Genomic DNA, 24477 nt, shown 5'->3' on the forward strand with positions numbered 1-24477 from the left:
CACATGTTGTCAAGTTGACAAATAGTTGTCAACTTGACAACCATATGATACTATGCCATCTTTCTTGACCTAAAAACTTCAACTTCCCCCTTCAGACATTGCCAACTAACCTATTAGTTTTTAAGGCCTTATGACCAACTTAGGTATCCTTACATCACAATTCCCTTATTACATTATTTGATGACTAGGAATGGTCATATTACACACTTTTACTCCCTCAAAACCTCTCAAAGATTAAAAATTCTTTTCTAATTACATAATGACCATTTATAAGGTGTATTTTCCTCATCATGACATATTTGAATACATAGGCTCTTTATGAATCCATTTACATTCTATGTATTGGCTTAATTTGTGATGATTAAAGACCTTTTAGGTCTTTATGATCTTCATTTCCTATAGGTCATCCAATGACACTTGGATAACATTTTAAGTCCTAGGAACTCACCATAGTCCCCAAGTTTGAAGCTTTTAGAATTCCTCTTCAAAATGCTTGGACAAAAACATGTTAGAGAAAAAAATGTCTTATTTTTACTTTATGTTTGAATATAATCTTTACAATTGACCCTTCTCCCATGCTTGTTCCTTCTTCAAGTCATTTTCACTTTGGGCTATCCCTTCCTAGAAAATGTAACTCATTTAATCATGTTTTTCATTAATAAACACCTTATCTTCCTCATCATTATTAGGATTTGTCCACACTCCTACAACCCAAATTCCCTATATACGGAACAATGACAACCATCCCATTCTTCACCAATTCATCTTTTCTTCCATATTATTCCTTTTGGAATATGAGACCACCATCTATCTATAAGGATTCATCATGAGCCTCTTCCACTCTTATTTCTTTATAAACTTCTATTATTTCTTTCCTTTTTGTCACAAGCCTTTTAAAATGCCATCTTATATTTTCTTACCAACATCTCTCTCTCTCTCTCTCTCTCTCTCTCTCTCTCTCTCTCTCTCTCTCTCTCTCTCTCTCTCTCTCTCTCTCTCCCTCCCTCCCTCCCTCCCTCCCTCCCTCCCTCCCTCCCTCCCTCCCTCTCTCTCTCTCTCTCTCTCTCTCTCTCTCTCTCTCTCTCTCTCTCTCTCTCTCTCTCTCTCTCTCTCTCTCTCTCTCTCTCTCTCTCTCAATTCTTAAACTCCCCTTTTCTTTCTTTCTCATTTTCTCTTAATTCTTTGAATCCCTCAAGCATCTCCTTCTAAGACTTTTTTAACTCCATCTTCTCATCTAGCTAGTATTAATAATAAATATATCCCAAACCTTTTTCTATAATGATTCATAGGTGTGGTGGACCCAGTTCACTCTATAAGAAATTTTAATTTCCTACAATTATTGGAAATGATAATTGTAAAATTCTACTAAAAGGATAAATTCTAGATCGAAAACCAAAAATCATCATGTCAAGACCTTCAATGGTCTTCTCCTTTTACCTAGATCCATAATCCCTCTATAAGTTAACACCTTCTTCAAATATTATTTCTGATTAATTTAGTATTCATATTCTTGATTTCCAATAACCCTCCTTGACAACTTTGTTTTCTATTCTATGAGCATTTGAATAAACAAAAAACTAGGTTCATATACTATATGATGTATCCCTTACCATACAATTAAATATAACTTAAAAATCCATGAAATTCCCACATCATATTCATCCAACTTTGACTTTTCGAGTATCACTTTCATATATTGGAAAAAAACAATGTTACCTCACTATCCTAACATGATTGTTTACTCCAATCTTGCAACTTTCTTGATTCAATCCTCTAATTTGTATTCTCTTCCCTCTTAGATATTATTCTAATATCAAATATTATTCCTCAAAATCCTTTCATGTAGCCTTCATTCCCTTTTATAAAATCTAACTAGCAGAAAAAGCCTAAATGTAAGTTTAATCCATCAAAATCCATCTTTGACATATCACTGTCTACTTCTATTGATCAAATGTATGTGCAAAATTGTGCATCATTGCTTGCAACTAATTGAGATGGTTAGCATACATCTTCCTTCTTATCACTATCAAATTGAGAGCATCATTCAACATGAATAATCCAAAACATGACATTTTAGATGCTCTTGGGTTAACCTAATCAATAGTTCAAGATAAGTCCAATACAAATGCAATTATCTCTAAAATGAAAGAATTAAAATTATCTCATTAAACAAAAAATTGTTTAAATTCAACTTTATTCATTCCTCAATAAGAATCCTTTAGAAAAATATAGGTAGCCAAAAAAAAATCACAAATCAACTCTGTGAGCAATTAAAAACCTTGAATTGCAGAACAAAAATTATGCTTTATTTATTTCAAACTCCTTTTACTTATAATATTTACATTATATGAGCCTTCTCATCTTTAAATAAACTCATTATAGTCACAAAAGACTAACCAACCCTTCAACTGCCTTCTAAACTAACTCCAACTACCTAAGAAACCCAATTGTCAAACTTTTATATGTTGACAAGTTTATTAGTCAACATGTTTAGAAATTAAATGCATTTAGACATGTTGAAAATTTGATAACTTTCTATCAACTTAGGAACCATACTTTACTCTTCCATCCTTCTTGAATTAAACAATTAAACTTCCTCCTTTAGACTTATCATCTTACCTATTATCCTTTAAGGCCTTATGACTAATTTAGGTACCCTTATATCACAATTCCCTTATTACATTATTTTCTAACCAAGAATGGTCATATTCCACAATTTTACTTTGTTTAAACCTCTCAAAGACCACAAGACCTTTTTCCATCAGATAATGATCCTTTATAAGGATTAATTGTCTCATCAAGGGAAGTTTGAATACATAGAATATTTATGGCTCCATTTACATTCCATAGGAACTATTTTCCCAAGTTATAATGATTAAAGACCTTTGAGGTCCTTACGGTCTTCATTTTATATACATCATCCAAGTGATCCCTTTGTAGCTGTCAAGGTCTTAGGTGTTATTAGACTAGCTGAGATAACCCTTATTTAAAGGAAAATCATTTTTTTTAAAAGATTGATATAATATTTCCCTTACACCTAGGATCCTTATGCATCCTTGTTGAACTTTATTGCTAAAAAAAGGAGATACATTAATTTGAAAATTAATAGATCAACTAAAAATAATTCATCCTACTAATCATCTACTATACCAAAGAACACAAAATAGATCCCAAGTCCAATCATTTAAGCATAAAATATTTAAAATTAAATTATCAATTGTTACTGTGTAAAAATTATCCTCTAAGAAAAAAGGGTAATCAAAATAGAAATGTCTAAGAAAATGAGAAAAATAGTTTTACAAGGAAAACTAGATAGAAATGATATAGAGTATTGGCAAAAAGAGATGAGAGAAGGGAACCATCTATTGCTCATAAATATATTTATGTGAGTAATAGCCAAGCCACCAAGAACTATAATTATTTTTTAGAGGAATTTAAATCATTGGGAAAAAAGAGTGAAAAGAAAATGAGGACAATTTTAGACACAAATTTTTTATGCAAGATTTTTTATAGTGCATTTTCATATCCATCTGATCTAGCTCAATATTTATTCGTCAAGAACAACCAAATGACTGAAACCTAAGATAAGACGAGGAAGTATTATAACACAGTGAATTTGGTAGATAAATTATTGACTACATCATATTTTCCTATAATATATGTACTTAACTATCCAAAGGAAGCATGGGTGATCAGCTAATCAAGTTTCAAATAGACCAATAAAGTCACATTGGTGAATGCAAAGATTCTTCAAAGATATTTTACTACTCATAAACTAAAGTAAAATGAGTTTATTTTATATCCTTGATCAAGTTCCTTTTATTATAAATTAGTAAAAAGAAAATTTGTGGAATCATGAAATAATGAAGGATCATTGATAAAATCTTAAAATGTTTTCATCTAATATTTGATACAATAGTGATTAAAATTTGAGATGTAGAGAACTTGTCAATTCAACATTTAATTAGGTAGCACTCTTTCTTCAAAACTATGAGTTGTTTCTAACAAGGTAAATAATTTCCTCTAAAGGACAAGATTTTAAAGTGCAAGCCAATGCTACATGTAGAGGGTAGGTAATAACTCTCACTAGAACTCAAGGGGTAGAGATATAGGAAACTTTGCATGAAAAAATTGTAGAGATTATTTGTCAATATGAGAGTACAAAGATGAGAAATAAATCAATTCTCTATTCAACTCTAGATCAACTAAGAACAAGAACAAGGTTAGCCAAGTTGGGATGGCCTTTTAAGGAATTCAAAAGGCGACATGATGGATGCTTACTCGATCATGTTGGGGGGTCAAAACTAGTTATGCGGCCAAAATCCTAGTCCTATACCATGGGATTGTTGTGCTGACTAGGCCAAATATGAGGAAGGATGTCATCCAAAGGGATGCATTAAACATGATCAATATTTTAAATAAAAGGGCAGTGAAAAAGAGAAATTACAAAGATTTGTGGTTAAAACTAAAAACCTACCATGAAACACAAAGGAGGTGTCATTTTAACACACCTTTCAAGACAGTAATAATGTTGCTAATAGGTTGGCAACCATGGGGAAATTTATGAAGGGGTTCAAAATTTGGGATAATCCTCTATCCATCCCCATCGAAGTGTACAATTCCATCTATCACAATCATAACCAAATTGTGCATTAATGATCTATCCATTATTATTTTTAATAGGGTTAGTTTTCCATGTCTTTCTTATGAGTTGGATTAACATTTCAATTTTTTAATTAAAAGTGGTTGTGACAAAAATATTGAGTTTATTGTTCTTGTTGTTTGTGGGGTTTTTTTTCCCTTGAAGTGGTTTATATTTTCTTAGGTAATTAATATAGAAGGATCGATGGAGACTCCTATTAGATTGAGCCTGATGTGTGGGTAGAATAAAAAATTGACAGTAATCTTTTGGAGATCCTTAAGAAGGGTGGATTGAATCATTACATCATTTGCATGAAGTGTTATAACCCTAAACTTTTATAGAAAGTTGTAGAGTTTTGCAATTGTGGAAAGGTCATGGTGGGTTGTGTCACTTTCCTCATCGCTCTGGAGCCCATATCTTCCATCACTAGATTGAGTATGGAAGGGGTCAAGATTTTGAGAAACACTAAAATGTCATTCAAGGAGATGGGCTATAAAATACCAAAATTTCCTCATGGGTTTAACAAAGAGATGATGGACAGGGTGTGGAAGTCTCTAGTGAAGGTTCTCATCCATTTTTTTATGTGCAAGAGAAGGTATAATAGGTTTCATTCTAATATTTTTCCCATGTTGAAGCATTTTCATAGGAATGACTTATTATGTATTCCTTTCTAAATTTTCTCCTTCCTTTCTTTGTCAATTAAAAAATGTAAAGTTAAAAGTTCCTTTCCTAAACATGAAGGTATTTTACTCAAGATCTATGTGTTCCATTGGAACATGACCCTTCATGCCTCCCCTCACCTAGCCCCTAAGATTAATAAAAACATTTTCAAGGCTATTTTTTCCATAGTGAGACAATCTTGCACTCTATGACTCCCTCTAGTTCTGGGGTTAGGACTTTGCCTCCTTGTAAAGATAAGCACAAAAAGAATGAGCTTCCTAATTCCAAAGATGAAACTGTAGAACTTGTTGAGGAATCAAAGAAAGGCTCCTCAACCACTAAAATTGATGGGACCTCAGAGAGTTTGTCACAATTTTTTACCCTTGCTTTCCTATGATCTACTATGTACCCACTCTCCTCCACATCATTTAAGCTACCCAGAATTCCCAAATGTGTCTAAAGATCCCTCTCCTATTCTGGTTCTAACAAAAGATGATGGAAATATTGGTTTGGATACTTTTACCCTCTACTCTATGGAGATGTCTTTATGTTACAACAAGTTGAAAGTGGCAACTTAATGGCTCCTTTTTGAAATGCACGTTACTTCAAGAAATATAAATAGGATTGGGGCTATTGTGCAAGCCAAGAAAATGTATGTAGACTAGATGCCTACGTACCAAGATGAGGTCTCATGGGAAGTAGAAGGGAGCTGCAAGACAAGCTCAATAGCTAGGAAAAGCTAGAGTAATAGGTGGAGCACATAAGAATCAAAGTCCCCACTAAGGAAGAGTATATGAAGGTGATTAAAGACTTGGTGTCTATAGAGAAGGATTAGGCCCTACTAGGTGATAAAATTAAAAATTTGATTAGTCATACCTTCCATGCCCATACCAAGATGGAAGGGACGATTGAGAGTTTGAAGGCTCACCTGGAAGAGAGGTTGGAAAAGAGGAAACAAAAGGAGGAGAATCTGAGAAAAGTGGAAGGTTAGGAAAAGACTTCTTTGGGGTTTAGTAAGTTCACACTTTCTGACTCTAAGTTCTCCTTTCTAGACCAACTCAAGGAGCTACTGAAGTAAGTAGTTGTTTCATGTTTTGGTGTTAGTTCATGATGCCACTTTTTCAATTGTGTGGTTGTTGGTTGGTGTGGTGCAATGCTTAATTGTTGGTTTGGTTAGCCATGGTCCTTTATGTTATTAATTTTTTTTAATTTTTACTGTTTAAGATGGAGGCATCTTAGCCAATCTCAAAACTCTATTAGTTAATTGGGGTTTAGTTTTGACCTACCTAGGATTAACTATTTTGGTTTCCCCTTTTTTAGATGTAGCTATTGTTTTTGGTTGATTTTTTTTGGTAGGGTCACTTCTTGTGATCTTTCTAGTCCACTACTCTAGATTTAATGTTATTTTTTTCTATGCATTTGTTCCCTTGATTCTTTAATTAATTAGAACCAAGAAGGAGAACATCTTGAGTTAGAGTAGTTATAAGATTAAAATTTAAGGTAATAATTGTAATAAGTTTGTTAAATATGCAAGTTAATATTTTAGAAAAATGAATGATTTGTCAAAAAGTTGCAAATGTGTGCAATGAAGAAAAAGTTCAAGAAAATCATTGCATAGATTCTATGTGTGATATTAATAAATAGGGGACACCTAAAGTATGGTATCTAGATATTAGTCAAAATAGACACATGAGAAATAATTTAAAAGTTTATTTTTTTTATTGATAAAAATGTGATGTTTGAGATTGAAATAGAAAATAATGGAGTAATTCTATTAATGGGAAAATACTTTTTGATGGTCTCCATGAAAAAGTATAACAAGAAAGATATAGAGAACTCCTATTTTGTAAGTAACATAATGCCCAATTTCATGAGTGGTAGACAACTAGTCCAAAATTGTTATAAAACGTTAATAGGTAAAAGTGAGTACACCATGTATGACAATAATGGGAGCCACAATTTTATTGCAGCTATTAAAATAAAAAGGGCTGAATTATTTCTATAGATAGTAGAGATATATTTCTCATCAAGATAGTCAATATTTTTTATTTTTTTTAATTTTAAAAAAAGGAAGTGGGACTTTATGTATCTTGTGTGTGTGTGTGTAGAAACACACACACACACACACACACACACACACACACACACACACGCACACACACACACACACACACACACACACACACACAAAAGATACTCTAACTAGTGAAAGAATTAGAAAGAGAGAGTACAATTATACAACACTATAATAACAATTAGTTATATATACTATCACTCAAGACCCCTCTATAATTTTCTATCCTAGGTACATTAAAATATATTCATACTAGTTTTAATGTTTTTTCAAAAAGAGCTTGGTTAAAAGTTTTGTAGAGATATTTCAATTCATATAGATTATTTGACACCTGCTCCAAAAAAAGTCTTGACAAAAATAGCTAGAAAGGAAAGAAATCAGATAGGCCACAAGAGAATCATGTTTAAATAGGTCTAGATAGCTCTGGATTGGTTGATTGATGGTAAATACAACATCGGATGTATGTTCTAGCACAATCTCTATAGTAGAGTAGTAGTGCTGGTGAGATGTCATATCCCATTCTTGTTTCCTTAATGCCAATAAGACTAATATTCTAATATAGATCTACCAATAATATATCATAAATATTTTGATTAAATTTTGAATTCTAAATCATTAATTATTAATGGAAAATTAGTTTTACAAGGACCAAAATAAAACATCTTCCTAGAAAGAGAGAAAAGCGAAAATCTAGAGAGTAACCAAATGCTAGAGACTTCTTTTTCTTAATGTTGATAAAGTTTATATCCCTAAATTTTTTGTTCTTGAGTACTGATCAATTGAAGTATTAGGATTTTTTTAGAAGTGATCAACGATCTTTTTATATTTGAATATATGTATGCATAACAATTACAAAGAGGTTTGGATGGTATAATAGTCACCACTACACCAACACTAACAATTGCCAAGCTTTTTCTTCTAGTTTTTTCTTTAGCCTTTTTATACTTTGGGGTTAGCCCCCCTTTCATTTGGCTGATATCTAATACTTTAAAAACAATTTCTAGGCTTAACTTGATTAAGGAATTTTTAATTAGCAATGTTAATTGAATCATTCAATCATGTATAAAATCTTATTTTGAAGTTTGACATATTCAACATAAAATAGACCCAATATAACATATGCAATAAGTATCTAGATACATGGAGGCTCCACAAGAAATGCAATTAGTAAGTGGTTAAGAAAATCCCAAGGTATGTGAATGGGTATAAAGGATATAATATTCTATATATTGCAGTGAATGAGTTTAAACTATTTGGATACATGAATAGTGATCAAGATATTATTGTGGATGATAGGAGGAGGACAATGGGTTGTATATTCCTTTTGGTTCTCAGAGCTATCTCGTGGGATTTCAAGAAACAACTAGTAGTATTTCCATTTCTAGACTAGGTTAAATATATAGAGGTAAAAGTAATATCATGTCAAACTTTTTGACAAAGGACAATATTATCAAATATGAATGAAAAATGATAAGATAAAACAAAAAGACTTTAGGAAAAAATTTCATCACTATATTTAATGAAAAAATAATTTTTTCATAGGAAAAGAAAATATATTTGTATTAGGCACCATTTCATAAGAGGAGTTTATTTAAAATGCCAAACAAACCACAACATTTATATGTATATGTAGGATCCTAAAAATAGAGCCTATAGGAAATATGTTTTTGAGCACTTAAAAAGTAGTTTATGCTTTATCAATATGAATATATATTGAATATTTTAAATTTAAAATAGGAAGCCTAGTGTGAGTAGTCTAGAAGATTGCATTGGGATCTTGTCTCCCATTTATGTCAAAAGAGTAGTAGAAAGGTAAACTATTTTGAGTGAAATTTTATTCCTTGTAGGGAGGGCTAGAATTTGATGGTCCTATTGGTTGTTTCTCCTCCACTTTTGAGCAACATATGATAGGTTCAAAATTTGTTGGACCATATTGACATGTTAATTTTTTATAAAACTGTCAATATGGTACTTAAGTTTATCAATAAACCATCAAAGTTCATTATATACAATATAAAATTGTTTTCCCAATTTTAAATATTAGTATACAAAATATAAACTTTTAAACTTTCTTAAGGCTAATTTATAATTACTTTCAACAATTTTATATTATCTTAATAAATTTACGAATATAGAAACTTCAAATATGATATTTTGTAATTATTAATAATTAATAATACATTATATTGATGTTTGACAATCACTATTTATCTTAAAATGTAAAACGAAAGGTGTTAGCATGAGTAAACCATCATTAAAAATACACATGATAATAGGATGATCATCAAATTCTGGGCCTGCTTGTATGTACTTTTGAAATTTTAAATTAAAATAAATAAACTAAGAACATGAAAAGGAAAAACATTCTCTAGATCAAGGAGTTAGAAGATTTTAGATAGATAGAAAAATATGTTTTTCTTTGAGATGAGAAGAAGAAAGTTGATCCCACAATAGTTGTATGTGTGTAATGAGAAGCAGATTGCTCTAGAATTTTTAGAAGTTCCAAGCTAGTAGAGTGAAGGGTTTGAGAAAGTAAGAAAATTGAATCCACAAAGCCCCACATAGAAGAAAAAGAAAAGAGGAGGCAAGGGTTTTCTCTAAAAATATGAAAAATGGTATTCTCAGATAAAGAAAAGATGCAAGATGCAAGATGCTTACAAAAAAACTATCCTTATAGGGAGATTGGAACCCAAAAAGGGTAACCTAAAAGGTACAAAGGGTAACTTGAAATGTAAATGCTATTTCATCATTACTAAATAATTATTAAATGAGAATGAAAAAAGTGCATAAAGTGAAATCTTAAGAAGGGAGAAAAGGAAATTTAACTAATTAAATTAAATTAACCATTTTCTCTAACACGTCCCCTTAAGATGAGAAACAATGAAATTACAAACAATGTAGAAAGAGAAAGGAAACTACAATACAATGCTAAAAGCAAACTTGGGTTCCAGCAACAAGGTTGATAACGTACCCAATCACAACCAAATCTCTATGAAAGGAAGAAATAGAGAAAACCTAGTGAGAAAATCTCTACTCCAAAAAGAGATAGTTGAAAACCAAGTGAAAGACTATAGAAGCCTCCAACTAAAGGAATATTCTAGAAAATAGGAACAAATAGTGATCATGAAGAAAAAATTAGTGAAGTAGTAGAAAACTCTAGAAAAAAGAAACTACTAATCTATAGAACCTCCTCTGAAATAGAACCTAACTAGGTGGAGAAAACTATAATCTTCATTGAATTAGGAGGTAGACAAAGGAAAACAACTTAACTCGAAGATATAGATGAAATGAAACACCAAATCCTAAAGAGATGATCAATTGAACCAAGGAAGCATGAGAATCAATAGAAGAACGCCTCATAATGCAAACAAGGGTGAGGTGATAGGCAAGTGAGAAATTGGGCCAATATCTCTTGCAAAATAGAAAGAACCAAGAACATCAAGAGTGAGAAAGAGGTACATACACCTATAAAGGCACGTGTCATTGACACATCATGGGGCTAATGTCGTTGAAGGGACACTCACTTGATAAAGGAAGAGGGCACTAAAAGGAAAACAACTATCCCCCCATGACACTTTATAATTTAGTGCAAGTAAAATAAGTCACAATGATGAGAAAGATCTTGAAAATGCAAGGAGTGACACTTTATCTCAGTACGTTTGTATAAACATGCTTAAAAGTGATATCAACAATAATCATAAAGGGCAAACAACTATTACAATAGATAGTACAACCCAAAAGAAGAAATCACATGCCATGAAAATGATCCCTATACCTAAAACATCCAAGATATCCACCATAGTCCAATTAAAAAAAATGATAGAAAGAGCATGGAGCATAATATGGAAGACAAACTAGAATTTTTGGAAAGAGAATTAAACCACTTTTCCAAAAATATGATGTTTTTGAAAAATGGAGGTGGAATGCCCAAGATATGCCCTTTGGAGGGAAAAATAGAACATTCAACTTTGATTGCCCAAACAGGAAAACAAACTACATCAAAACTCAAAAATTACTATGTCATTGTCTCTATCTCAGAACTAGCTTTTTGGTGCTTCTTTTGGATTGAAAAAACAGCTATGTATGCTCAAGATATGATTAGAAAACAAATAGTATGTCAAAAGAAGATGTGAAGGGAAAGCAGGAGTGACGATGCAATGTTGATGTCAACATTTTACTACTTTAAAATTGATGGCCCACCGGCCATTGTAGAAAAAAATATTGCTATGTAGCATGCCACATGGTAGTGTGCCCAAAAAACGTGATGTGGCACCTGACACGTTACAGGTGTTGATGTAGAACTAGTGGCATTTGGTAGATGCCAATGATGCCACATGGGCAGAGGAGGGCTAGTAAAAGATGCCACATGGTTAATGTGCAAAGCCATTGGCAAAGTGATGCTTGAGTGGCAAAAGGAGGTGGTGCAACTTGTGGCTAAGCCATAGTGGCAGTGGAGCGGAGACTGGAGGCAATGTAGGCAACAACTAGAGGAGAGTCCCGATGGAGCAGTGGTGAGTGGTGTTGGCATGGTGGCTGCAAAGTGGCACTCAAAAAATGGAAGGTCAATGGTTGGAAAAGGGCTCATGGGCTCGAAAAACACTTGCATGCCAGCAAACTTTAAAAGAAAAATCATAGTCGATGCTGGAATGAGGCAACATGTTGGAAAATGGGTCCATGTGCCAAAAAATTGCTTGTGGTTGGTTTTTCTTTTTTTGAAAATTCTTCTCGATCTGTGTGTAGGTGGCCAAATGACCTTCTAGGAAAAAAAATTGCCTTCCCAATCAATATTGTCCAAAACAGACAAACTTTATATGAAAATGGGAGGTTTGACACCTTTTGAATCCAACCATGAGGTTGATTTAACATCAAACTACTCTAAATTTTAAAGACTCCCTTGTTTTCACAAAAAAATTGAAAAGACACCAAATTTGATCAATCAAACCATTATTCTTCTTTTTTCTCTAAATACTGAATAAGCTATAGTAGATCTAGCTTTGATACTATGAAGTATTTGAGCAATACACAAATCAAATCCATGAAGCCCTCGAATACCTACATGTAGAAAACCTATCATAGAGAAGAAAAAGACAAGAGTAGGCAAGGGTTTTCTTTGAAAATATGCAAAATTGTATTCTCATAAAAAGAAAAGATGTAAGATGCATACAAATAATCTATCCTTATAGGGAGATCGAAACCTAAAAAGGTTAACCTAAAAGGTACAAAGGGTAACCTAAAAGGTAAATGCTATTTAATAATTACTAAATAATTATTAAATGAAAATGTAAAAAGTGCATAAAGAAAAATATTAAGAAGGGAGAAAAGATAATTTAATTAATGAAATTAAATTAAGCCTTTTCCCTACCATAGAGGAAGGAGTTTTGAACATAAAAAGATTTTTTTCGATAGGGAACAACTTAAAAATGTTGCAAGTAATTTTTTTTACCTATATCAAATCTCTTTTCTAATTTAGGATCTTCGTCAAGTGTTTTATAAAATTTTATTTTTTGTCTTTAACAAATTAGTAAAATATTGTTAGTCTCCAAACAAGTATTTTTTCAGAATTAATTCTGCATTGCAAATTGATTGGAAAGCTACAAAGAAGATTAGTGGCTTGCCTTTTCCATTTAGACATGTTCATGGGATAATAACAATTTCTTCAACCTCAATTAACATCTAATACGACATGTCATTACTCATAATTATAGAGAAATCAATGTAGTGGTCAATTGGGCTTTGAATGTGGCATATAAAAGCCATACAAAGATGATATGGAATCATGGTGACAACATCCCTACTAATTGGATATTATTTATAGAGTATGAAAAGGTTAGAAGTTTGCAAAAGAGTTTTAATAATGATGAAAATAAAATTAAGGAATAATTATGAGTTGCTCAAGAATGGGGAGTTGTGGTTGATGATTATATTTGATGAGACAACTCATTCATTACCACATGGATTGTGGGTATTTTGGCATAAGAGAATACTTTGCTAGCATTTTGATATAGAGTTTTCCATTTTGACTAAGATTTCTAGGACTGTGAGGATTTCTTGCAGTTTGAACATGGGTGGTAAGAGAAAGAGGGTTGAACCCACAAGTTGCAAGGAATGGAAGCAAAACACTAAAATTTGGGATATTTTAGAACAAGGGCAATTTATGAGCTTCATGGAGAAGTTAAAGGGTAGTAATCCAACAATTACTTGTAAATTTATCAAGACATGGAAGAATGGAAACATCTTGGTGGGAAACTAGAGAATGGAATTAAAGGAGGACATTATAGTTGAAGCCATCGGTCTTGAGCTTGACGAAATTAATTTCTATAGGGATAGGAAGCTTTTTGATTGTGCTGTTGATGAGTTTGCGATTACAACCAAGGAGAGAAATAGGGTTGTGAAAATTAGTAATTCCTATTTTAATCCTCACTCCATTTGCATACCTTGGAGGTTTGTGATGTTTTTTGTGATTCAATACCTAACCCTTGATGTTCATTTTACCAAGATTTTTGGGCACCATTTTATGCTGGTCAATCATTTTAGGCATAGGGTTAGAATTAGCTTCCCTTTCTACCAGAGGCAGTCGTTGGATAACACTATTCTTTCTTTTAAAATGACCTTGAGGTGGATAATGTTTTCCATGAGGGCTTGATTGTGCTGATCATGAATCCTTTTAAATCCAAAAATGTAGACATGCCCTATATTAGTAAAAGAACCTTAGAGTGTGATATAGAGGGGAGTGATCAAGATGATAGTTATGAAGAAGAAACAAAGGACAAAGATGAGGAAATGGTTGACAAGAAGTCGAAATATTTCTCACTTGGGAGCTTGTCTACTAAGAAAAGTAAGGGTAAGGAGGGGCTTTATGAGATGGAGACAGATTATGAGGAGGATCTTGAGAAGGTTAAAGGGAATAAAACCAAAGGAAAAACTAGCATGTTACCAAAACCAAGGGGAAGAAGATAGACAAAGCCTTGAACATTCCCTTTGATGATGAACCTCTTATTCAAAAGATGGTGCTAAGAGCTAAGAAAGTGCATTCTCAATGGAAGACTAATGAAATTGTCATAAAGGAGCCAGATATTGAAAGAAACACTATGGATTTAGATGAGGAAAACCCTAATCAGAACAAGGATTATGATGAATAGGGGTATATGAAGTAGACCATTGGTAACCTAGGTGTGATGAAAAGGGATATAACCAATATAAAGGAACAAATGTAGGATATCAAGAGGGATTTTGAGCAACTGAGCAGGACTACTAGAGGGGAGAGGACTCTTGATCAACATCTAGATAGGCTCTCTAAGGTTATTGGTAATGCAAAATAAATCAATTGTTTTTTTGAAGAGAGTCTCACCTCTAGAAGTGAAGAAAAGAGCTAATGAACAAATGTTGAAGGAGATGTTTAAAAAGATGGATGCCATGGGAAATAGAGTTGACCACATGGAAAAGGTTGTTAAAAAAATTGCTAATCAGAATTGTTCCACATTGAAAATTGTTGTAGACAACATCAAAACTCTGCTAGACAAACTATATCAGGAGGGAATTCATGGTTCTAAGGATAGGAGTGAGGATCAAGGCCATAATAAACATACTAGAGCTAATTCAAAGAAAATAGAAGTTGTGGAAGATAAAAAAATTGATGAGATGAAGGCTTCTATGGTGAATACAAATATCCTAATTTATTGAAGAACCTATAGCTGTCTCGGTGCTATCTTTTTGTTGTTTTATTCTTGTTTATTGTTGTAAGGTTTTTGTCTTAGTTTGTTTTGTTTTTTTGGTGCTGATGCACAGTTCCTCATGGGCTTTCTTAGCTATTTCTGTTTGATACTTTGTAAAAGGTTTCAGGTCATTTAAAACCTATTTTTACTTAATCAAAACATCTAATAGGAAAATAAGACTGATCTTGAGAGAGATAAAAATAATCTAGAAAGATGGAGATATGAGTAAAACTTTGTTCTTATTTCTAAAAAATTAACCATCCAATTAGAGTGGTGTTAGAGAGGTTTGAATGACATCCCATAAGAAGGGATAATACACATTATCACCAACATAAATTATTTTTCTAGATATTTACATGTCATAACTACATAAATAAAAAGAAAATGAAAGAAAAAATGAAAAGCCTACACAAGAACAAAGTGCACATTTGTTAATCATGGTTCAAATTTTTTTTCATACATCTACACTTGAGTACTTAAATTCTCATTAATCAGATAATATTAGATACATAACAAGTTACATCAGATTACATATAAATATGTATCTTAAACTTGACTCTTGAATATCTAATCATGTAAGTTGAATAGGCAAGGACAATTAGAGGAGAGCCAAGAATGATTGTTAGGATTCACACCGCCAACACTCCCACTCAAAGACCACCCAATTCTATAATAGTTCATTTCCCTACTGCAATTGCTTTATCACATATCGGAGATGTCAAGAGAATCTCAACAAAACTCAAACTTTTCCCATGTTACATTCTTCATGAGAGCATCAACTAGATTCATTGTGTCAATCTTGACAAATTGAAGCTTGTCTTCTTTAATCACATGCCAAATAGAGTGAGAAAACAAGTTGATAGTTAGAGTATCACCAAGATGTATGATGTTTGGTCATAAATATTGCATTGTTGCTAAAAAAAAAATAGTATAATATGACTGCTTCAATTCAATTCTAATTCTTAGTAGATGTTGTAACCATACCATCTCCTTTTCCACTTGGAAAGACCCCTATATTGAGCTTTTGCAAATTATTGTGCAACTATATACTGCAATTTAAGACCAAAAAAATAATTGACCCACCAAATGTGAAAATATAACTTCATAAATAGATGATCAATTGTCTAAATTTTCACCAATATTTGAGTCTCTATAATTGCTCAATTTCTTGCCCAAAATAGAAAGTGGGATTAGAAACATCCATTTAATAGCCTCCCAATAAGGTTTACTAGAACCACTCATAGATCTTTTTACTACTCCTCTTGCAAGAGAAATATTTGGATGAGTAGAAATCATAGCATACATAATACTCCTGATAGCAGATGTATAGATAAATATTCGGATGAGTAGAAATCATAGCATACATAATTCTTCCAATTGTACATTTTCAATGTATAGGTATATTTTCTTTTTGTGTCTATTCCATGAAATGGTCATTCCAGGTATACTCTTGGCTGCCCCCACATTGTTCATGGCAAATAAGTTATCTAACCATTTGTTTAGCTCATAAGCAATCCTCTGCTTTCGATTTGTAAACCCATTTATTTATAAGGCTTGCCTTTTAAGCGGTAAGGGCACCAAATCTCAAGTATGAATCGGTAATAGCGAATTCATCGCTTTAGGCATGCCTTGTGCCATTTGTAACAATCAATGGCTTTGCAAGAGTCCTTCTAATTTGTAGGTTCTTTAGGAAACAATAAATTGTAATTAGAAAGTTTAGAGGGAAGCCTCGTCTGCCTTGTAGATCTCCGTACACATTGCCATTGCTGGGTATATAACCTTTGTATAATATTGAATTTGTAACATATATCTTCTATGCACGAGCAGGCATCTCCGTTCTGTGTAATGAATTGTGCCCTTGGAGCGTGGGATCAAGATTCGAGACCTCTTTATCTCTCTCAAATTATGTCAAAAAAACCAAAGTGGGTGAGGGACTGCATAAGAGGATGTCACAACATTATTATTTGCACCTATAATTAGACACATAAGGGAACCAAGGAGACCTTCATGCTACCACACAAGCTGAGGAGGAGTTGAAGAACATTCAAGTGACCTTGTTGTGTTGGAATGGAGATGTTCCTTCCTGCGATGTTGGATTGTCAATGTAATCTCCGCCGCGGTGCATGCTGGAGACACTCTCATTATTGCAGGGCTACAGACGGTTAAGGGAGTAATTATTATTCTTGTCTGATGCAGCACAGGAATGGCCCAAATCGGTAACAGGGGACTGAATTGCTTGCAACCGCCCATGAGGTTCTGCAAAATCATTACCTACGTGGACACCACGTTATTGGGGTATTTGGTATGCTCATAAGACTAAGCATCTTCATTTGTCTGGGTTGTAGAGAGGAATTCCTCAACAACTTGCTCTAAAGAGTCGTTCTATGCCATGAGTTGGGGAAGAAAAAGGGTGTTCTAAAACCCTGTCACAGAAGGCACTGAAATGGATTTATACATTGCTTTCTCTGTGTCCCATATTACTTTGTACAGATCTTTTCTGTATATCGTTGTTATTAAGTTTTGAAAATGAGACATACTCTTCTACAGCTTATCCATTACTGGAAATGTCTTCTCATTGAAGACAACATCTCTACTCCGTATGACCTTATTTTGCAACTGGATGCCAAATTATGAATCAAAATTGGTACTCCCCATAATCAATAAATATGCCCTTGCGATTTAAGGTCCAATTTTGTCCTCTTTTTCTTTTACAGCATGAACATAAGCTTCACATCTAAAACTTGCAGATGTAAGAGATTCTTTAAGCCAACCATTCTTCTTTCAGAATAATGAAGTCTAACTTTGATGACAGACTCTAGTTCATGAGATATATCAGTGTATTACATCCCTCCCCCCACATTTCTTTTCCAATTGGACAATAAAAAACATGAATTGTTTTGTTTAACCTCTCGGCCGCTCCATTCTCCTAAGGATTAAAGGGAACAACTTTAATCCTATAGATACAGTGATCACCACAAATTGAATCAAATCCTGAGGTGCAAAACTCAACTCCATTGTTATTTTCTAGGCACTCAATCCTGTCCCCAATCTTATTTTCATCACGAACTTTAAAGTTTTTGAACTTAAAGAACGTATTTGATTTCATAGAAAGCATATAAATCCACACTTTTCTTGTACAATCATCTAGAAAAGTGAAAAAATAATCAGCTTTTCCAGTAGGGATTACCTTAGTGGGTCCAAAGACAACTGAATGAACAATCTCTAATAGTGTTGCATTCTTTTCACTATCAGTCGTCAAGAAGCTGAGCCACCTCTTTTTTCCATAGAGATAATGAATAGAAAAATTGGCAGTTGTTCCCTTTTATGCATAACATCAAGATTCTTTCTTTCTTCTTTGTTATGTGACTGAGTCTTTAATGCCAAAGCTCTGAGATGTTGTATGTAATTAAGGTAGAAGCCCCACTTCCTCGTTATTTTATAAAATACATAGACTACCAATTCTATCTCCCTTTGTTACTTCTCAAGTATAAAGATTGAAGACAATATTGCAGTCTTGAGTATGAAGTTGATATCAAAAATCTCTTTAATTTAGAAATATGATGTACATCCTTAAGTAACCACTTTCTCCCTCAAAATGATAATTAATCATCGCCTTTTCCAATGATTGTTCAATATTTTTTGTCTCCTAAAAAGAGCTTCTTGATAATTGGAAAATACCTTCTTGTAAGGAGTGGCATGGAAGGAAACACCGGAATCAAGCACCAACAATTTTGAAGTAGTGTCCCTTATTGCCAAAATTGAGATACAATCAGCTTTTGCATAGCACTATTGGCTCCCATGTGCTACACTCTTTCTTTCTTTCTTGTAGTTTCTAAAATCTTTTTTTACATGGCTGGATTTTCCACAAAACAAGCAATCACTACTCGTCCTTCCTGACTCTGATCTCCTTGCTGATTTGGTTCTTTTATGATGCTTGTTTCTGCCACTATTATGGCTCCTTCCTCCATTATGAGTGCTTACAATCGTTAAGGTCTCACTACATGAGGACTCTCGGTTCCTTCTCATGTGATGTTCTCTGAGAAGAGTAGCTAATACATCATCAAAACTCAACTTATTCTTATCGGATACTAAAGTACTAATCACTGTCACAACTCTACTTTAGCTATGTAGTAATGAGCACATCAAGAAACAACCTTGTTATCACCGTCTTGTGTCATGCCAACTTAATTTATTTGGCTGATTAGAATATTTAACTCATCAATGTGGTGTGACATAACACTTCCTTCATCTTGAATTTTTATAGCTTCTGTATGATAAAGACTTTATTTGCAATTGAAGCCATCTCATATATACCTTTGAGTTTGTCCCAAACTACTTTAGTTGAGGTTTCATTTTAAGACATTGAAAAGAACATTATTGGATAGCAAGAGAAATGTAGTTGCCATCATTTTTAGATTTTTGAGTGGTGATAATCAAATTTATAGTGCTGCTTTATTTATGAGTGGTAGATATGCACACTCCCTCCAAGTATATCTCGCGAGTGCCTGAACTGTAGCAGCATCTCAACCTTTTAGCGTTGACGAATCCTCTATCAGGAAAAAAACAAAAACACTTCATCCTTTTTAGGATCAGGCCCTAGAGTATCATTGTATGCTACGCAATAAATACTTTTTCCAAACTTCAGTTTTTTCCTTAATTGTAATGTTTTAAGTATAACCCAATTAAAATAATATATTGTCTCAATCATTGTTGTCAAGAACAAATTGGCACCACCAGGTGCAACTCAAATTTAGACACGCTATTAGTGTTCATACAAAGACTATCGGACCACGATATCATTATTTTCCTCGTTCTTCGTACATAACAATAAGAGTGATTGGTAGAGCATTAGTATTGGAACACAATATTTGGATAATATTTCTTCAAACTAATTGTGACATACAACTCTGACCTGTTTACTGAACAAATGAACCTGCTTTCTTGGCTGTAAGACCGAAGCACCATGAAGATAATATGGTAGTTTCCTATATATTCATAGTTCTACCTCCCGTACCGAGATTTCAGAGTTGGGAGAGGTGTATTTGACACAATGTTATATTGCAATATAATTGAAAATAGGAAGCAGTCGTATTATTTCTATCACAATTTAATTATGTATTTTTGAGTCAAACTTGTTGACTTATCCTTGGACATGAGTAGTAGTTCACTCTAATACATCTCTTATGAGAATAATTGGAACACTTAGCACTCATTGGATTTAGATGATGCTCACATGGGTGAAGCTTGGGGACTTCCCAGGTGATCACCCATCCCAATACTACTTCAGCTTGAAGGCTCTTAACTACGAAGTTTCCTCCATGCCTAAACCCAGTTTGCTTGCAACCTTTTGCAAAACCTTTACCAAGTGTAGCTACAGTTCAATAGAAAGCCCATTAAGCTCATCAATTGATAAATATGAGATATTTTCCACAGCAAGTAGAATTTTCATAGTGCTATCAGGATTTAATTATGTAGTTTTTGAGTCAAACTTAACTACCAGAATAAGTGTGTGGTTTTTGAGTCAAACTCATTTACCCATAGCAATATCACAATTTAACTTGCTATGAAAGATATCTCCTACTTATCAATGGAAAGTAGTCTACTCTTCCTTCCAAATGAAAAATGTGCACTTGAAATTAATAGAACTTGTTGTACTACATATTTTGCTATTCTAGAATTATTTTCAAATTTTTTTTTCAATTATATAGCATATGCATCAATTCAAAAATTTGACTAAATTATTCATAAACTAAACTTTTCTCAAAATACATTTAAATGATCAAACTATGATTAAAAATTTAGATGAGTGACCATCAAGTTCAAAACCTTCTACCACATTACCTTACATAGCAGGAGAAGATAAGAATTCAAGCCTCCTTATTGATCAATTTCTTCCAATGTCCCGTCAAACAAGTTCTTTTATCAAAACTACAAGAATTAATCAATTTTGTCGCAACTATTTTAGACGCTGGATATTTCTTACTCAAATGCGAATTGTCGAAGATTACATTTCAGATATGCAAATAGATTCTACTTGCCCTGATACCATTTAAAGAGGAGGAATTTCCGTTATCGTTGATCTGAAGCTGACTTATATAGAGGAGATGCACTAGTTACATAACTAGACACAACATTTGCAACAACGAAATACGCTAATCAGACACTTTCGAATATTCTGACACATTCTCTATTACAACGACAACAGCGTACTGCGTTTTTTGAAATTGTCTTATTTGCACTTCTATTACATCTATCATATATCTTTTAAATACATTTTTGAAATAAATACAAGGCCTCCATTTTTTAAGTCTTACACTAGTTCAATCGATTATTTTATTCCTTATCATGTTTCCCTAAATTTATCTATTATAATATTTATTTTTTAAACATATTACTTTTTCTATAAAACATATTTAATTACTATCACTGTGATTAACAAGATTTGTAATTTGAAAAATATTTTATGTTTATTCTTTATTGTATTACTGATAACAAGTGAGTTATAAAATGAACAACAAAAATACTTTGTTTCTGAAAACCATTTAAATGTGAAAAAGAAAACAACAGATGTAAACAAATTAGACAAGGGAAAACACAATCAAATATAACATTAGATTTATCTGGTTCACCATAATTTCTGACTACATTCACACTGAGCATTGAATTGATTATCAAAGTTAATTAGAAATGGTGCACAAGCAGCATATATAGAATACAATTACATTATATGATGAAAAGTCTCTAAAACCAACAGACACATAATTGGAAGGAAAATAAAATAAGAATGATCGGCCTTTACACTATAACAGTTGCACATACAGGCACTTAGTAGTAGAATAGGATTGTAAGACACTTAGTAGTTGTATAGGCTTGTAACTTAGGCAACATAAATATTGAAATAACTAATTATTTTGTGATAGTTTTAAGTTTTTTTTAGTAAATCATTTCAAAAAAACTAATAAATGTCTCCTCTCTTTTATCCCATATGACAGTGCAGAATGAGATGCAAAAAGTAGACACTGCATACAAACACAATAGAATCCAAAAGCTTATCATTGTAAACCATATTCTTGAAAAAACCAAACTCAGATCGCTAATTGTGAATATCAAATTAATAAAAGATATTTTCATGTCCACTATAGGGATTTGATAAGTAATATTTGTATGACATTAATACAATGTGTTACATGATTCGGCTTTGAGGCAGGCACAATACAATGCACTCCAAACTCTCACAATACATATCCACCGTACAGCTTCTAATCCTCTATAAAGATTCAATTTTTACAAATATTTGTAATGAGCTAAGCTCTAATGAATCAATAACACACGTAATGTACTTATTTTGAGACTTATTTAATACATTCTTTTATAAAAATTGTGTATCTTATATAAAGTATCTTAATTTTAATTCGTTCACAGTCTAAATGGTTCGTAACTATCATTATCATTCTTAGCTTTTACAACTTCTGCTGCAATTGTGAAGATCTGATACACTTGTCCAAATCAGAGATTGAAAGAGACTTTCGCCATCATTTAACATTGACTCAAATGTTAAGTAGATACGTCTTTTTCAAGAGGCATGAATTTATGAGAAAGAGTATACAAAGTGATTTAACATATTTGTATTTTATGAAATTGTTCACAAAGAATTGATGGCGACCTTTCAAAATCAGTGTCTAACTAATAAAAAATAAACAAAACTTAATACAGATCGAAATGATTCATCTCATTATTAAACTTAGTAAGAGCTGAATCTGAAATTAGTGAAGAACTCATGCAGAGCTTGTTTCCTGAGAAAGCATTGCATTGATTTGATTTTCAGTTGAAGGAAAGAGATGGGTGCAGTACAAGTGATAAAGAGCAGCATACTTTATCTCAGAATGGTGTGCAGATTGTTCAAAACATAAGCTTGGAAAAATATTCAGAGCACTCAAATCCTAATCGTGTGGTTATTCGGACTGCTCTTCGCCTCTGGTAAGTAGTTAGGGTGGAATGTGTCTACTTCCTATTTATATATGCCAATGCCCAATGCTCATAGTTGAACACTTTGTATTGCAGATAAAGATAATCATGGCGATGTAGCTTTATCTCCATTAAATAACAAGACGAAGAAATCGTTTTATGGGTGATTGTTTTAAATCCCTATCATTCGACTAATATATTTTTACACATTTATATATCCAATAAAAATTTCAACTAGTTATTTAAAGGAGTAATATAAGATATTTCATAAACTTAAAGTAAGCAGTTATTTAGGTATAATTTTTTTGATGAATAGTCTTTTTCTATTAATAAATTATTATACTAGTTAGAATTCCTCAAAAAAAAGGGTCAGGATACAAGATCACGTGTGAGAGTTCACACGCCAAAGGGCAATAGCATAGCCATCAATAACATCATAGGGGCTTGGTCACCATCCTTTGTATCAGCTCGTGGGGGTGAAATATCCAATTACATTAATTTTTTAAAATAAAATGATTCATTGATTTTTTAGAATATAAGATTTTTTTAAAAATATATTAAAGAAATTAAATATTCATTGAAGAAACATGTTTAGAATTTAAAACATGGATAATTGATAAGTTTTCTTGAATTGAAATGAAGCAAATGTATGTATATATTCTTAATTGTTTAATGTATATCTATTTTAAAATATAAATGTATATCTATTTTAGAATATAAATTTATTATTAATATTTGGGAAAATCATCTATATGTTGGATTTAGTGTGTTATTTAAAATAGCCTAACTCACTACAACAACTATGAGAATTATACTGTAAACACATATCTAAGTAATTATAAATATAATTTCGATGGATTTAATTTTTATAAATCTATAAATGTTCTCCTTCAAACTATCTTCAATAACTTAGCTTTCTTCCACTTTAACCATAGTTAGTAACGATTCATTGATTTTTTAGAATATAAGATTTTTAAAAAAATATATTAAAGAAATTAAATATTCATTGAAGAAACATGTTATAATTTAAAACATGGATAATTGATAAGTTTTATTGAATTGAAATGAAACAAATGTATGTATATATTTTTAATTGTTTAATGTATATGTATTTTAAAATATAAATGTATATCTATTTTAGAATATAAATTTATTATTAATATTTGGGAAAATCATCTATATGTTGGATTTAGTGTGTTATTTAAAATACCCTAACTCACTACAACAACTATAAGAATTATACTGTAAATACATATCTAAGTAATTATAAATATAATTTCGATGGATTTAATTTTTATAAATCTATAAATGTTCTCCTTCAAACTATTTTCAATAACTTAGCTTTCTTCCACTTTAACCACCGTTTTTTAGTAAAGTGCTGAGAATGATACGGAGTGTCGCCCTTTGCTCAAATTCATAAGATA

The 24477-nt window shown here is 32.3% G+C and overlaps 1 protein-coding gene across 1 annotated transcript in view; it reads left to right on the forward strand.

Moving 5' to 3' along the window:
• LOC149554463 (MADS-box transcription factor 23-like) overlaps positions 1 to 23069 on the forward strand; it is an 85846-nt gene extending 62777 nt beyond the window's left edge. The window contains exon 6 of the mRNA XM_089828885.1: positions 22914 to 23069. Coding sequence (XP_089685011.1) covers positions 22914 to 23069 — 156 coding nt within the window. The remainder of the gene's footprint in view (positions 1 to 22913) is intronic.
• Positions 23070 to 24477: the final 1408 nt, after the last annotated feature.

Source organism: Cupressus sempervirens, chromosome 5, assembly GCF_028749045.1.
Source record: "Cupressus sempervirens isolate cs-2001-9-10 chromosome 5, ASM2874904v1, whole genome shotgun sequence".
Lineage (NCBI taxonomy): Eukaryota > Viridiplantae > Streptophyta > Pinopsida > Cupressales > Cupressaceae > Cupressus > Cupressus sempervirens.